Below are 16,641 nucleotides of genomic sequence, written 5' to 3' on the forward strand. Positions count from 1 at the left end.
AATTTCTTCCTTGATAAAAATGCTTATCCTGAATATCACGTGGAAATTAGGTTGGTAATCCTGTTTTTATCAAGCCTGCAATTTCATGCTCAGCAAATTTTTGTGCCAAGCAGCTCTGTGAAATTGGGCCCAGTTGTCAACAAGATCTTTCTTGACTGATGAAAACTTTATGAGAGATATAGGCGATATAAATGCATGGATATAAGGGATCACCAGAAGAGGTGATTTTAAAGGGGTTGTTTACCTTTGGTAATGGAATCCACTGTATGTTTCAATCCTATTCAGTTGTAGATAAATGCAACTTTCCTTTGAAATTGACATCATGTGTGTGCGTTCATATATGGTCTATTGGCTGGGAACACCGATAATATCAAATGTCATGCTAATTTGAATAAACTATGAATAAAGACCACTATTATCATAAACTAATTAGTGGCTGATGTCATTCTATGATATTTTATTAAAGGCACTGGACACCTTTGGTTATAGTCAAGAACCAGTATTCTCACTGTGTGTATCCCAACACAGTATGCATAAAATAACGAATCTTTGAAAATTTTGACTAAATTGGTCATCGAAGTTGCAAGAGAATAATGAAAGAAAAAACACCCTTGTTGCACAAATTGGTGTGCTTTCAGATACCTAAAAGAAAGGCTTCAGTCCGTTTAATACTTGAGTGAGAAACAGTTAACCTCTTTCTCAAAAACTACGTTACTTCAGCGGGAGCCGTTTCTCACAATATTAATAACCATTGGTCCATTTGGTTTGTAAAGTTGTTTGCAACAGCTAATTCTATTTGCCCAATATTTTATACTATTAACAGCTCTCCATTGCTTGTTACCAAGTAATTCTGTCTGCCAACAATTATTTTGAGTAATTACCAATAGTGCCCAGTGCCTTTAAGTGTTTTAATCAGTGATGGCCAACATGTCTATCTTGTTATGAAATTAATAATTTTTTTATTGATTGATAATTTGGATTGACAATTATTCTGGCACTCGAGCTTTCTTGCCAGCAAAACGGCTCAAATTATTTGTGACAATTTGCATCATGGGAAAAACTACGGTTGCAGTCTTATCACACACTGCTTTTTTACATTTTTAAAGTAGAGTGTGGAGTTGACCTTAAGAAAAATAATAGAAGCCTCCCCACGAAAAACGAAAGAAATCGCGACGGGACTTACAAAAACAAAGGAAGAGTTTTTAAGTGCGTGGCTGTGTAATATAAAGTAGTGAATAATCGGGATCGCTACCTGGAACATTAGAGAATGGAGTGTGCACCCCCCCCCCCCAAACCCCCACCCTCCCCCCTTCCTGCGGCCCCTTCTTAAATTATACAGTCGTGGTTTGAGAACATTATTTAATCATAATTGCAGGTTTCAATTACGTTTGAACAAGATTACCCACTGAGTTTTGAAAACAAGAAGGGAGGATAATGTCGGTTTTTAACTGAACAAAAACCTCGTATTTTTTTGGCTTTTTTTTTAGATTGGCAAGTTTCTTGAAAAAATAATAAACCATTATAAAGTAATATTATAAATGATGGTTTTGCGTATTATTATCACCTCATGAACTCGTATCTTTAGCACAAAAGAGGTGCAACACACAATCTTCTGGTTGATTGTTTTTTTTGTTTTGTTTTTTAGTTGTAAAAAAAAAGATTGATTAATTTGATTTTACAACAGAAAGTTATAAGAAAAAGATTGCTAGTCGATTCATGGAAACCCTGATATAATTCAATAATCTAACCTCGAAATAAAATGATATTTCACACCAATTGCCTTTGAATCTTGAATACTATAATAACAGGTCAAGTGTGACTGCCGTTTTTGGAACTGTTCGATTGGTTAAAAACTATAATGGCCCTCCTAGACATACACAAAAACTAACCAGTGACAGTTTTACTACGTTGTTTTAAGTTTTATATTGCTGAAAATCTGGAGCGCCAAATTATCAACGCAGGAGGAATACAATCGGAGTATTTTCATGTTTTTGAATTCCGTATAAATTCTCAAAAATCTCCTTCATTTGAAGGGAATCTTTTAACTTATTTTTAAGTTATCAAAATGGTGTGCCGCAACAAAAACAGTATTGGCACAGTAGGTTTTCTACCGTTTCTTTTTTTTCGTTTTTTTTTTCGGAATTGGTTTGCCGCTACAAATAATTGGCTCAGATAAAGGTTTTCTGTAATTGTTTGCCAAAAATAATTGTGTGCCGCTACAAAACCAGTATTGGCCCGTAATTTTCTGCCACTTTTATATTTGCCAAAGTGTGTCGCTACAAAAACAGGGCTCCTATTGGCCAAGAAAATGTTTTCTATCATTTTTGCCGAAATGACGTGTCGCTACAAAACATGCAGTATTGGCCTACTAGAACGTGTAGGTTTTCTACCAATCTGTTTTGCCAAATAACGGTGTGCCGTTACAAACCAGCAGTAGGCCTTTTGGTACAGAATCAGAAGGCCTATCTGGTACAGTAGGCCTATACGTTTTCTACCAATTATTTTGCAATTTGCAGAAATGATGTGCTGCTTAATATTGGTCCATTGTAGGTTTTCTACCAAAAATGGTGATGCAACAAAAACAGTGGCACAGTAAAGGTTTTCTATCGTAGTTTTGCCAAAAATGTGCAGTACAAAACCAGGATTGGCATAGGCCAATTTGCCAAAATTGTTTGCCACTATAATTTTGCAGAAATGGTGTGCCGTTACAAATTGTAAGTTTTCCACAAATTGCCAAATTGTACAGATGTTGTATGCTACAACAAAGACCACCAGTGGCAGAGTAAATTTGGGCTAGTGAAGGATTTCTATTATTTTGCCGAAAATAATGGTCTGCGCTATAAATCCAGTTTTGGCCCAGTGTAGGTTTTCTATTTTTTTGTGAAGTCTACAAAATGAAAATAAATGAAAATAGTTTACGCCCTCTCTTGGTTGCAAGAAGAAGTAGATTGGTGCCAAAGTTTCGTGGTTCCCCACGCATTTTTGTATGCCTGAAGCTTGGGTATACTTACGCCCACAGGCCTCAGTTCCTGACACAACTTTAAACGAGCAACATGTCATACAGGCCACCCGCACCCGTGAGTAAAATAATATTACACTTTTTAGTCCACGATTCATAAATGAAAGAATCAAAGTAAATTAGATTTCTCTAAATGAATATGTGCATTAACTTGTGTTATTTTTAATAAATCGGTCAAGAGCTTTTTATGCTGTTGGGCATGCTCTTTTGAATGACTCAAACTCAATTGATATTGATTGTCAATCCCCCCAATGATGAAATGAGAGTGTCATGCTATTCATGTATGTCTTTGTATTGACTATTGTACACGTCAACTGCAGTTTCAATGGAAAAGTTTCTGTATGGCGCCACCACTTTTTCATTCCATATAAAATAATATAGGAACTTATTTACCTGATTGATATATCCCTTTTTGTAAAAATGAGTAAAAAAGTGGTGGCGCCATACGGAAAGTTATCCGTTTCAATTACCGCGGTATCTCTACCGGAATTTTTTTCTTCTAAATTCTGCCGCTGCCACCACTTTTTCATGCGTTATCAGGTTAATGTAGTAGCTTACATCCAATTAATTCAAGTTTACTCCATTTGGAAAAACAATTAAAATGAATTCGTGGTTTTTTGAGGATCAGATGTTTTATCTGTGAAGTTTGATTTGAAGTTTGAACATGTTGTGAGCTTCCTTTGCTACAAAATCTTTATAAATCAGAATGCGGGGTAACAACGCACATTGAGAAATAATTAAATGACCTTTGCCCTGCAATGCCCTCTGTTGCCAAAAGTTGTCCATGTTATTAGAATTTCTCCAACCCAGGGCTGTGCAATGTGCACAATCTGCAGGCCCAATAATTAATGCACAATGTGTGGCAATTCTTTATTCCTTTCGTGAACGTGTACTGCGTTGAAGTCTAGCCAAGATCATAAGTGGAATTATCAACAGCCATCAACGGCCAATCACAGCTTGCAGAACATATGATTATGATAAACAGTAGTTATATTGCAATTTTACATCGTCAAAGAAGCTTGCTCTGTACGACATGTTTGTATACAAAAATAATATACGAGAAAATAATGAATAATGATTAATTTTTTTTAAAGTCTCGCATGTCATTTAAAAAATGCCGGGACGCAAATCTAAAACTTTCATTCTCTTGGCCCTAGGTTTCCTCTAGGAACAATTTTATGACCTCGCCACCAATTTCTGGCCAACTTTTTTAATTTTTGATTTTTTTTATATAAAATGCTGTAACTCTTCTTCAAGGTAAGAAAACAATTCAGTGGAATCGGAGCTAATTAATTGGTGGCGAGGTGCGGAAAATTATCCCTGTATGTAATGTTATAGGCCTATCCGGGTTGATAATTTACCAATTAAATGTCAGTAGTGAGAAAAGGCCTTAATGTCTTAAATTAACCTTAAAATAAATCTTTTAAGTTCTTACAGTAATAAAACACAAAAATGTATTATAGGCCTACCTTTATGTTTGATATGTAGGCCTATACATAGATTAAGTTTTCATTTAAAGTTAAATTGCTCTTTTATTTTAGTCTTGGCAAATTTTTGTATTTTTTCTCGTTATTAATACTCACTCAGGGTTATGGTGCCCCTCCCCCGGGCCAACAAGCATATGGTGCCCCACCTCCGGGCCAACAAGCTTACGGTGCCCCACCGCCGGGCCAACAAGCTTACGGTGCCCCTCCCCAAGGCCAACAACAAGCTTACGGCGCCCCTCAAGGTGCACAGCCCAGATACGGAGCCCCGCCCCAGCAAGCTTATGGAGCCCCACCCCCAGCAGGACAGCCCGGCTATGGGGCTCCAGGCGCCCAACCAGGCTACGGGCAGCAGCCACAAAGATATGGTGCACCCGCTACTGCGCAACCCGGGTATGGGGCGCAACCGGGATACCGTGCCCCTGCTCCAGCCAGTCAGCCCGGATATGGGGCTCCTCAACAAGGGGGTTATGGTCAGCAAGGTGAGATCAGATTTGTTTCAATTCAATTCAATTTAATTAATCTGTGTTCAAGAAGATCCCAAAACGAGCTAACTCGAATGCTCACTTACGTGTATCTTAAAGACATTCATTAGAAATAGAAAGCCCCAGACTTGAACTTCGCTCTTCAATTTCTTGAGTTCAATAATTTATTTGTCCATCATTAAAAAGTTAAAAATGGAAAATTTACAAAGTACAAGTCAAAACATTGATAGAAAGCTCCAAAAAATAGAACAATAATACATAAATATTTATAAAACTATGATTTAAATATATTTTTACACTGATGAAAGAAACAAAAACACCACATTAGCAAAAACTGTCCCAAACCTCTCCACTCCCACAAGCAATAGGATAAAAATAATCAGTAAAAACCCACTAAGAATCATTACAAACTCTAACTGACAACGGCACACATGAATTAAGAAAGTGTGTGGTTCTACATTGGATGCTACAGAGTATTTTTCCTGACCTCATGAAACAATAATAATGGTGCAAGGGATGCTTCTTATTAGACATGATTTCACCAGAAAGGGCTGTAGTCCTCTGGTAAGTGGCATAGCACACTCACTGTTATAATAACTATGTATGTGCAACCAGTGTTAGCTTCAACTTGTGGTAGAAGAACTTCCTAACTTTTAAAAATCTTGTTGTGCTTTTTTTGTGATTTTTGCTGTTGCCATTTAATTATTGTCCTTTTGCTGTTGTTGTTTATTTCAGTGTTTCTGTTTTAAATGTTCTTGTATTCATGTAATTAGCCTTTTTACTGTTTACTGCATATATACATGTATGTACATTTTGATGTTTTCTTTTCTATACTGGAATTTTAATTTAATGCGCCCTTGAACAGGGTGGTCCTGGAAAGAGCACAATATAAATTCAAAATTTTTTTTTTATTGTTATTGGTTATTTTGTTATGCACTTGTGTATGTTTTATGGAATGTGCGCAATATAAGTCAATAAATTATTTATTTATTTATTTGCCTGGTCCATTTTACAGCCTATGGTGCACCACCTGGTGGCGCTCCACCAGGTATTGACCCGACAGTCTACCAGTGGTTCCAGTCAGTGGACAATGACAAGTCCGGCAGTATCACGTCCAATGAGCTTCAGCAAGCTCTGATGAATGGCAACTGGTCGCACTTCAATGGAGAGACGTGTCGATTAATGATAGGTAAGGGTAATTCCTAACCAACAAGAAGTTTTGTTTCTCGTAAAGCCTTTTTCACACACTTTTTTTTCTTATTCCCGTTGAATACAGCCCTGGGGAGACCCCATGAGTTTTTTACCCCAAACTTACCTCGGCCCACTTCCACACTGACACCACCTAGGTCCCTAATCTTCAGGGGTTTGGTTGCATTTTTCAAGAATACCCCTGGTTCCTGGTATAATGCTTATTTCCACTCCTGGGCAGGGGCGGCTATTTCCATTGGTGGCTATCCCCAGGGCGTGACTATTCCCATGGGGTGACTATTCCCATGGGGTGACTATTCCCATGGGGTGACTATTCCCAAGGGTACATGTATGTCCATTTGCCGGGGTAGATCAGGGGTATAGAGTGATCCGAGTGTGATAGGGCCAGTCGTTACTCCTTGGGGTTGCCCTCTGGACTTCCCGGTGTTGCACCCCGGGTAATAGAGTAGTGTGAAAAGGGCTTATCTTGCTGTAAAAAAAGATGGTTGGTAGGTAGGAAAACACAATTTGTATCGACAATTGTTACGTGTGCACAAGGAGAAAATTTGATATAACTGTAGGGGTGCGGGAGAACCTGTAATTGGTGAGTCAAGTTAATGAAATGTTTTGCTAAAAAAGTAGGGCTGTTTACTTTGAATTGTTGTTGTTTGTCTGTACACAGGATTGTTTGACAAAAACAATGATGGAACAATCAATATACAAGAGTTTGGTGCCTTGTGGGCGTACATTCAGCAATGGAGGGGTGTGTTTGACCGCTACGACCGGGATAAATCTGGAAATATTGATGGAGGAGAGTTGTACACAGGTAGGGTACATGTCAAATAACCCTCCTTTTATTTTTATCTTGTTGTCTACATGGCCAATGGCTAGACTTGGTGTGTACAGATTTTATTCTTAAACCCTTGTGCGTTGGTTCTTTAGCAATATTTGTATCTGCCTTTTTGTAACCTTTTTGAAATTTGTGGCGCTTTTATACTTGTGTGAGCAATGTAATTTCTTCTTTTTTGCAGGAGAGAATTAAAGTTTAGTTTTTTTATGTCTTATGTTTGATCAATTGACCGTTCAAAACCGTTCAAAGAATCCATTCCTCACACTTGCTCCATGTAGCTTTGTTATACCTCGGTAACAAACTGTGAAGTTTGATCGGTGGTCGTGAACCAATCACGTGTCGTGCAACAAAAACGCATGTTACACGGCTTGGGTGTACATCACCTTGATCGTTCCCAGTGTTGGTCGATTTCTAGCGCTGTGTACGAAACACCCGCGGGTTCGAGGGAACAGTCATGCATTGTTTCTTGTTTGTCTGCTTGTTAAACAATGACTACTCCGTTGTAATAAAGTTTGATAATAACAACAGAACTTCAAGAAGAGGAATATTAATGTTACCATGGTATAACAAAACAATTGTTGCATGCTGAGATTGGGGTCCATGGGTTTTGTACACCCTCGGGGGAAAATGGCACCCTCGGCTTCGCCTCGGGTGTTTATTTCCCCTCGGGTGTACAAAATGCCATGGACCCAGTCACAGCGTGCAACAATTGTATATTGTACACACCTTAAAGCTTTACCAACTGGATCTAGCCTCTTGATTGAGTCGATAACCAATCATTCCGTATTATTACCAATACCATATTTTTATCTGGAATAGCCAGGTCCTTAGTGTGTTTAACCTGGAATAGCCAGGTCCTTAGTGTGTTTAACCTGGAATAGCCAGGTCCTTAGTGTGTTTAACCTGGAATAGCCAGGTCCTTAGTGTGTTTAACCTGGAATAGCCAGGTCCTTAGTGTGTTTAACTATGCCCTTTGCCCATTCCTTTTATTGAAAATATAGATATTTTACTAACTTTCTTATGCATTGTCGTCATTCTTGAAGTGTTTTACAATCTTCTTATTTCCCCCCTTCCTTGTTTGTTTTAGTTTCATAGGGCTTTGTTAAGTTTGTTTTAAAGGGGTTCATGGAATTCCTGTTTATGCTTACACTTGTTTAATATAATATATCAGTATGTTTACTAATTGGCTGCTTGTTTTATTCTTTTTATTTCTTTTAATCACTTAGTTTTTAATAGATCCGGTCTTAGACTTTGTGTTCCTCGTACAAACCTTACTCGATACAGGCAATCCTTTGTCCCCAACTCCATTCAATTATTTAACACATCAGTTGTACGTAAATAACTGGTTTTCTCATTCACTAGATTACTTTGTAATTTTTTTTATTTATTTATTTATTTTGTTTTTTTCTTCAGCCGCGCCACGCATCTGGTACTCTGTACCACTTAATCTTTGATCTTGTTTTTGTACGGCAAAATTCAAGTCTCTTCTCAAAACTTATCTTATGTCACAGGTTTTCAATGACTAATTTTGTTGTGTCTGTTTTTTTTTGTGTTGTGTTTTGTTTTTGTTTTGTTTTTGGTTTTACTGCGCCTTGAACACCCAGCAGGGTGGATATGTGCGCATTACAAGTCTTATTATTATTATTATTATTATTTATTATTAAATATTTGCTTGTTTTATTAGGTGGGTGTTTTACTTATTTTTAGTGTGTATATTTCTGTCCTTTTAATATGTGTATCGTTGTCATTGTTTTTAACGAATGATCGTTTTATTCTTGTATATGTCAATGGAAACTCAATTTCTGTATATTTATAGTGCGGACAATAAAATATTCTAATTCTAGTTTAATCTTTAAAGTGCCTTGAATGTCTTTTAAGGCGGATTTTGGCACTATATTAAAGCTTTTTAATTATTATTATTACTCTTTTGTTTTTTTCCAGCCTTGAACGAGATGGGATTCCGCATCAGTCAGAACTTCGTCCAGGTGCTCATCTTGAAGTTTGACCGTCAGTCGAGGCGCTCCGTCAAGTTTGACGACTTCATCCAGATCTGCGTCTTGCTACGGTCACTCACCGAAGCCTTCAAGCAGAGAGACTCAAACCTCAACGGCAAGATTACGATCAACTACGAGGACTTCATGTCGCTTGCTCTCGCTTATAAACCTTGATTTGATGACTTTTTTGTTTCTCACTAACCACTTCAGACTTTCCTGGACTGGCGTACGCCCTCAATCTTTAGCTACATGTAGCAGCCGGACATCTGACAATAATATTCATGTGGACATGTCATTGTGTAGCTTGTACAGGCTCCTACTTGCAGTGCTACGCTTTGTTTCATGTGTATAAAGAGGGACAGAAGCCACTGGCAATCGTGCTCGTAATCTCCCTTTGTCTGGGAGTGTGTAGTCCCCAATTCCAGACCGTTATCTTGTTGTACAGATTTGGCATTCTTGACTCTTATAGGCTGCCATCATTTTTTATCATTGTATTGGTTTTTTGGTAGATAAGTCCGAGCGTATCAAGTTTTCAGCATCTTACGAGAAATCTACAAATAATGGTGCTAGTGATAAAAAGCTGTGTTATTGCTCAGGTCAGGGTTTTTTCCTGTGACAATGATATTTTCAAAGGAATATAATTTCTCCAGAAGCTCCAAAAAGTTCTGAAAATTATAGCGTTGTTGGGCACAGACAAATTTTCATAATACCAAAGTGAAGTGGTTAATAACATTAATAAGGGAATAAATAAATTATGTGCTTGGCTGGTTTTAAACACTCTGTTTAATACCGGTTGCAGTCTGGATGCGATAATTACCCAACCGGAGGTAATTGAGTATTCACACCAACATAAGATGAGAGATGCCTGACAAGGACGCAAGTGTCATGAGCAGGCTGGAGTCAAACCCCTACTCTGATTTCTCAGCCATCAGGGCCCAATTTCATAGAGCTGCTAAGCACAAAAATTTGCTTAGCATGAAATTTCTTCCTTGATAAAAACAGGTTTACCAACTAAATTTCCATGTGATTTTCAGGATAAGCAAACAAAAGCTGAATACCAGTAACAAGCATTATGTAACAAATGGAAATTTGGCTGGTAATCCTGTTTTTATCGGGGAAGAAATGTCATGCTTAGCAAATTTTTGTGCTTAGCAGCTCTATGAAATTGGGCCCAGAACTTGAGTTTGATGCTCTTGACTGCATGGCCAAGACACGATAGGACATGATATTGCAATATATTTTTCAAATCTACACATTCTATCACTGTGAACAATTTTGTACCTTGGCGTTCTGACACCATATATTAACCAGATCAGTGAAATAAGTACACCACTCTTTTCAAAGTCTAAACATTTGGGTGTTCAGTAGTGCACCTAGTGTTGAGGGAAGGAGTTTGAAGGATATGAAAGGGTTTCAGGCCAAAGAATCGGGGGTGGGGTAGGATTAATACATTGTTAATATAATCGTTGTATGAGTTAATTATTGGGGAAATGTACATACATTATAATCTGGCATCATGAAATTTATGAAACAGTAAATTTATTTGTTTCACAACTTAGCTCTACGATCGTGAAAAAAAAAAAATAATAATAATTTGTTCTTTTCATATTGAGTACTTATTAATAACCATTTTTCAGTGATTATCTTCTGCATTATTCTTCTCACATCTCAAGTATTATTTCCTGACTTCAAAAGAGTATGCACACATGCATTCCAAGTATACTCATTCAGGTCACCTAACTAATTGGATCTGTTTGTAGGGACAGCCTTCTGTTGAAATTTGAAAAAAATCCCCCAGTTCTTAAGTAATTCTTGTATCAGGAATGAAAAGATGCTTGTTAAACTGTCAGACTGTTATTTGGCTTTTGGTCTTGGACCGGTGTATAAATTTTAAGCAGCATATACTCAGTGGGCCTACTTTCCCGAGTCATGTGAAAATAAACCGACGGGCAAACCACTTGGGTGGAGCTCAAACACACAGCATTTGCCATACTGAAGCAACACTATTTTTTTTCTTTTAAAACTATCTGGTAATTAGTAATTTTCACTGATGCAAGTAGTGTATATTTGCTAATGGCTGGGAGCAGCTCAAAAGTCGAGCTCTGGTGTGCACAGGACTCAAGCTCTGGTGTTTCTGATCAGCAGAGTGTGGGTTCGAGTCCCTGTCTTGACACTTAATGGTATAATGGCTGCTTTGTCTTACTTTAAACACATGTTTAACAGCATTTCTTTGTTGTCGAGGATATGTGCCTGATTCTTACAGGAGGGTAAACATCCAATGATTGTACAGTTCAGTGCAATTTGTTTGTTTGTAGCATCAGTGTAAAGATTAGCCTATAGTTTTAGCAAAAGCTGTACTCGTATTTATTAATTCTAACAAATTATTCAGCGATAGAATTATATATTCCTTCTGTCTTTTTTTTACTTATACATACGGACTTGGACTTCAAAATGCTGTCTTTTTGCAACAAGAGGGCCAGGAAAATTACTGAGCAAATTGATTTGACTTTTAATGTAATGTATATAATGTGCAGGGATGGCCCTTGTGTGAATAAAGAAACAAGTTCAAAGAACTAACTGTAAAAGTGTTGGGTTAATTTTAAAGTTGTAACTTGATGGATGATACGCCCTCGAAATGGATTTAATTTTAAAGAGTTTCTTTTGTTTTAATCATGAAGCTTAACCATAATTATTGTAGTTTATATCAGTGCGTCTGCAGGGAAATAATTATTTCTTGGTTTTTAAATTAAAGTTGCATCCCGTCCCAGGTTGCATGGTAAACTTGGGTGTGATTCCTGCCTAAACGACAGCTAATGGCTATGGCTTCTTAATGACACCACTGAACGAAGACATTGACTAATAGAGGTAGACCGCCAACCTGAGGGTTATATAGTACAGTTGGTGCCGGCACACGATAATCCGGAGGTTGATGTTTCAAAATCCACTCTATAGTAAATTTGTCTTTGTTCGACCCCAAATTATGCGAACAGTATTTTTTAAAATACAAACGGAGGTAGGGATCCCAAAAAACTGATTACATGTACTCAAGATGCACAAATCAATCAAATGAAACAACACAAATATTCACATTACTCCTCCAGCTTTTATATTACTATTTAGCAGATGATAACAAAACCCATATTCACAAGCATTTTTTTAACATAGTAAAATAAATGAACTCTGGAAGAAAAGTTACAAAGTGACGCCGACGACACTTTGGATACTCCCCCCCCCCCCCCCCATCTCATGGCAGGAAATACAGCAAAGTGTACTATTAATATCCACCACGACCCATTGGAATGTTTGTTAATGGACGTAACTTTACTTTAAGTGTACCACTGATTTAATTAAGAAAACCCCAAGTAAAAAACATGAATGAACTCAAAATATTTCCAGTATATGTCTGCACCATACATATTTTAAAACACTTTTTGAGTGATTTCAGGTATATTAATCGTCAACTTTTACAACCACTGACAAAACTGCTACGGATGCAAAGAGATAGCCTACCCTTTATGGTGTTTCAGATCATAATGTAAAGACAAGTTTTAACCTCGTACCCGCTAATAATACTCTTTAGTAAATACATTTTCCAGCACGTTGACCCTCACTCCAAACTAGGACACAACCCCAAACTTGTGAACAAGTCATTGAATGCTTGTCCTAGTAATACCGGATTTGAGCCCTATATGAAGCCACTATTCTTCTTATTAAAAAAAATGATTTAGTTAGATGCACACCATACATGTATCTTTGACTCCCAAATGGCAGTCCACATGAGACTACGTTTGATGTCAGTGCATTAACAGAAGGGATTACCATGCCCTGAGGCCAAGCATGCTTGCTATGGCTGTGTGATGTGCTGTAGTTTAAGTAGCGATGATCGCAATAGACCGATCCATTAGGCTCCGCCCACAACGCACATGTGTGCAAGAACACCCGATTCTCTCCAATGCCTTTCTGCAAAACTCTACCGCGCGCCAAGCATACGCGCACGCATGTCGGACTTGATTTATCGTACCATCGTTGCGTTGTGATTGGTCAATACGCAATGGGGCGGAGCTTAATGGATCGGTCTATTGACATTAGGGAAGAAGAAACAGGGACAGCATCTTGAATAATTTGTGAAAACATGGTTTGAGATAAGAGCTCTCGGGCATCAAGAAATGTCCATGCTTTAGATTATTTTGGCTTGAGTTTGATATCAGTGCATGAGTTTAATACCCTATGCCAAGCATGGTCCCTATGGCTGTGTGATGTCCAGTTCAAGTATCGATGATCCCATTGACATTTGGGAAGGAGAAACGGGGTACAATACCTTGAGTTTTTTTGTGTAAAGACATGGTTTCAAGATTAGAACAGGCCTGGAATTACACGCAGGCTACAGAGACCATGGTCTCCGTTGACCTTTGGTGCCCCTTCAAAAGTTTCCCATTGACTTTAGGATTTTCAAATGGTAGTGCCCTTTGCAAAATGAAAATGGCCTTGCCCTGTCAAAAATAAAATTCAAGGCCTGTTTGAACTTTCAGGCATCCAGAAATGTTCACGATTTAGATTCCTTGGACGTCCCATGATACGGTTCTCTCCTCTTCTCCTCCTTTCCCTTCATCATCACATTCAGCTGTTCCTTCCACCCTTCATCCCCCTGGGCCTTCGCCCACGGGGGTACCGCTAGTCCAGGCAGTGACACCCCGGCCATGGCTTTCTGTATCTCATCGTCCGCCGCCATGACCTGCCGTCGCTCCTGGAGTGATGTGGCTGTGTCGGTGTACGACACGACTGTGACGGGGTCTTGAGCGGGAGTCTCGGTGGGCAGGACTTTAGAGAGGTGTGGGGGAAGCTGTGGCTGCTGCTGGTGCTGCGGAGAATTACTATTTGAGTTGGAAGGAAACTCAAATTCATCCATCATCTGTGCGTACAAACAGATAGGAAAAAAGGTTTTACTTTTCATAACACGACCTGGTATAAAAATTACAGGACTTACAGCCATTGGACACTTTCGGAACAGAAAAAAAATTAAAAGTTCACAGATTTACAATAACTTACAGGGTTTACAGAAGGTAATGGTGAAAGATTTCTCTTTAAATATTATTCCATGAAATGCTTAACTTTTTGAGAAACATTAAAATAATTATCAATTCTCGATATCGAGAATTACCGATTTGTTTTAAACACATGTCATGACACGGCAAAACGTGCGGAAACAAGGGTGGGTTTTCCCGTTATTTTCTCCCGACTCCGATGACCGATTGAGCCTAAACTTTCACAGGCTTGTTGTTCTATATTAAAAGTTGTGATACACAAAGTGTGGGCCTTAGACAATACTGTTTACCGAAAGTGTGCAATGGCTTTAATGCATGATGTTCTCTTCCACATCTGAATTTTGTTAATTCACAACTATTAGATCATTCCAGATCGACACCATTTTTAATAACAGTGGCTTCTTTATATAGCTCTCCTCCTATCCACCACTTAGTGATTCTCACACAGCGTTTTACCATAAAGTACTTTCCTGCAACTTGGTTGGGCGGTTTTGGGCTGCGTAATGCGTTTACAAATTTTCTACACAGCCAAGTGGTTCACCCACCAATCATGCAAGGAATTTGATAGAATTATTACGCAATTTACTCAGGGTTGTCACCGCGACAGTTGGTCCCGGTCCGGCTTGCCGGAAATCAGAGCAACCCACTGGGACCTTGCCTTGCTAACAGCTTTCCAAAGCTACGAGTATTAGGCCTACCGATTGGCCCTAAATCTGACCCCAAAAAGCTGTTTTTTCCTTTTGTTGTCATCAGAAGCTAAAAAAAACCACATTGGGTTTGAGCGTAATTTGTTTTACCAAATCTCTTCCTCGGACCATGTGGCGCATCCCCTTGCTTCGCCCCCCAAGATCACAATCACAAATATAAGCCGGCACTAAATTTGGGCTAGTGACATGCGTGAATACTTACTTCACTGAGAGTGTCAGGAGGTTCATCCTGCATCTCATGGTCAGCATCCGATGGCAACAGCATGTAACCATCTCCTTGTGGTCCCATCCCTCCCATCCCTTCATCATCACTCCCATCCTCATCACTGCTCTCATCTCCCATAGCAACCACCATCTGGGGCATCACCAACTCCCGCTCTGTAGAGCTGTCTTTCTCCGGATCTTCCTCCGTTTTTCTATCCGGCCCCATACTTCTTCTTGCTGTGACTGTGTCCAGTGGTTTTGTTTCAGGTACGGACATCTACAAACTACACATGTCTTTAAAAAAATGAAAAGTAGATTATTGTTACACATAGGCCTACCTGGATACAAAAAACAGGTAGTTTTTTAGTATAAAAAATTACACAAATCAAGCCAGCACACACAACTGTCATAGTTACAAAACTATCAGAGACCCAATCGACCCTCCCCATTACAAATTACAATTATTGTAACTACTATCAAGACTGTTTCAGTGTGATGATGTCATTTTACTTCTACTAGAATAGTTTCTAGAAGTAATGTCAATTAGTTCAGAAATGGAATTTTCGTTCATTGTAATTGTATGTTACAAAAATAATAATTTTGTGGACTGGGTCATTCATACGCTCTAATTAATAAAACATTTAAAGTTCACCTCTCGGAGACGGAGGATTGATTGTACAACATTTCCGTATCCTGCCACCACGTTTTCACACATTTTTACCAGATTGTTGTTGTCAATATGAATTAATAACTAATTAAAAAGTACTATACATGTAGTAGTAGTAGGCTAGTACTAACTTAGTAATAACACTAATGTAATTGTAATAAGTTAGTAGGTAAAAATAATTCATACATTTATTTCTTTATTAATTTTAAAAATATTTGTTTTATAACAAATTAATAATAAATAAATTGAACATTTTATATTGAATTGAATGAAAAAATTGTGGTATGATACGGCAATTTTTTCCTACATACAATTACATGACAGCTCAGTTTAACATGACCTGAAATGTACACCATATAACCCCCTCCCCCCAAATTACCTTTGTTTTTGATCTTCGAAAACCAAAATATGGCACCTAACCAGTAATGTATAGCCTCAATTCACTTTCGCACACCAACAATCAGAATACACACAGGTCTTGTTCTTACGTTTGTTCCCTTTAAATCACCATCAAAAGGCGTTAGTCCTGTATGGACGAACCAGACTCCTCCCTCATGTTTTGATTTAATTGTTTTTAAATAACGTGTAGTTGAGTCATATAATTCAATCAAACTGTGAATGCTTGTCCACACCAGATTTGTATAAAATTATTATTTTAATTAATAAGATTCAAAAAGTTGCTTCATTGTTTTAATGAAAATGCCTTTTTTTAGCGTCTTTGGAAATTATTTGGTTAGCACCATCTACTTTGGGTAATAATAACAATTGACAATCACAATGAACCACCCATGGAACCACCCTATGCGGTCAGTTCGATCATGGAGGTAGAAGGTTCGATTGTCGACTCAAGACGTATGAAAAGACTCGAATACTCAACTATAATTATTTTACTAATCACCCTGAGCCCTAGCCCACTCGAGACAATGCAACCAGAATCACTCATGCATTAAAGCCCTAGGTACCTATCCACGATCGAGACGTTCTAGCTAGTGATTTTACCA

At 38.2% G+C, this 16,641-nt stretch overlaps 2 protein-coding genes across 3 annotated transcripts; one reads left to right on the plus strand and one right to left on the minus strand.

Moving 5' to 3' along the window:
* Positions 1 to 2,990: 2,990 nt before the first annotated feature.
* LOC117301199 (programmed cell death protein 6-like) lies at positions 2,991 to 10,001 on the plus strand. The gene is made up of 5 exons (XM_033785106.1): positions 2,991 to 3,077; positions 4,607 to 4,985; positions 6,004 to 6,177; positions 6,859 to 7,002; positions 8,968 to 10,001. Exons 1-5 carry the CDS (start codon positions 3,054 to 3,056, stop codon positions 9,192 to 9,194), a joined length of 948 nt encoding a protein of 315 aa, XP_033640997.1. The 5' UTR covers positions 2,991 to 3,053; the 3' UTR covers positions 9,195 to 10,001.
* A 2,102-nt stretch (positions 10,002 to 12,103) lies between these two features.
* Positions 12,104 to 16,202, minus strand: LOC117300913 (male-enhanced antigen 1-like). 2 transcript variants are annotated; one of them, XM_033784781.1, is made up of 3 exons: positions 16,129 to 16,202; positions 14,972 to 15,267; positions 12,104 to 13,929 (listed from the first exon to the last, which is right to left on the minus strand). In XM_033784781.1, the coding sequence occupies exons 2-3, from the start codon at positions 15,248 to 15,250 to the stop codon at positions 13,564 to 13,566; spliced, it is 645 nt and encodes a 214-aa protein (XP_033640672.1). In that variant the 5' UTR covers positions 15,251 to 15,267; positions 16,129 to 16,202; the 3' UTR covers positions 12,104 to 13,563. The 2 variants fall into 2 exon arrangements, with proteins under 2 accessions (XP_033640672.1, XP_033640671.1); XM_033784780.1 differs by lacking the exon at positions 16,129 to 16,202 and adding an exon at positions 16,020 to 16,122.
* Positions 16,203 to 16,641: the final 439 nt, after the last annotated feature.

The sequence above is a fragment of the Asterias rubens genome, chromosome 16 (genome assembly GCF_902459465.1).
Source record: "Asterias rubens chromosome 16, eAstRub1.3, whole genome shotgun sequence".
Lineage (NCBI taxonomy): Eukaryota > Metazoa > Echinodermata > Asteroidea > Forcipulatida > Asteriidae > Asterias > Asterias rubens.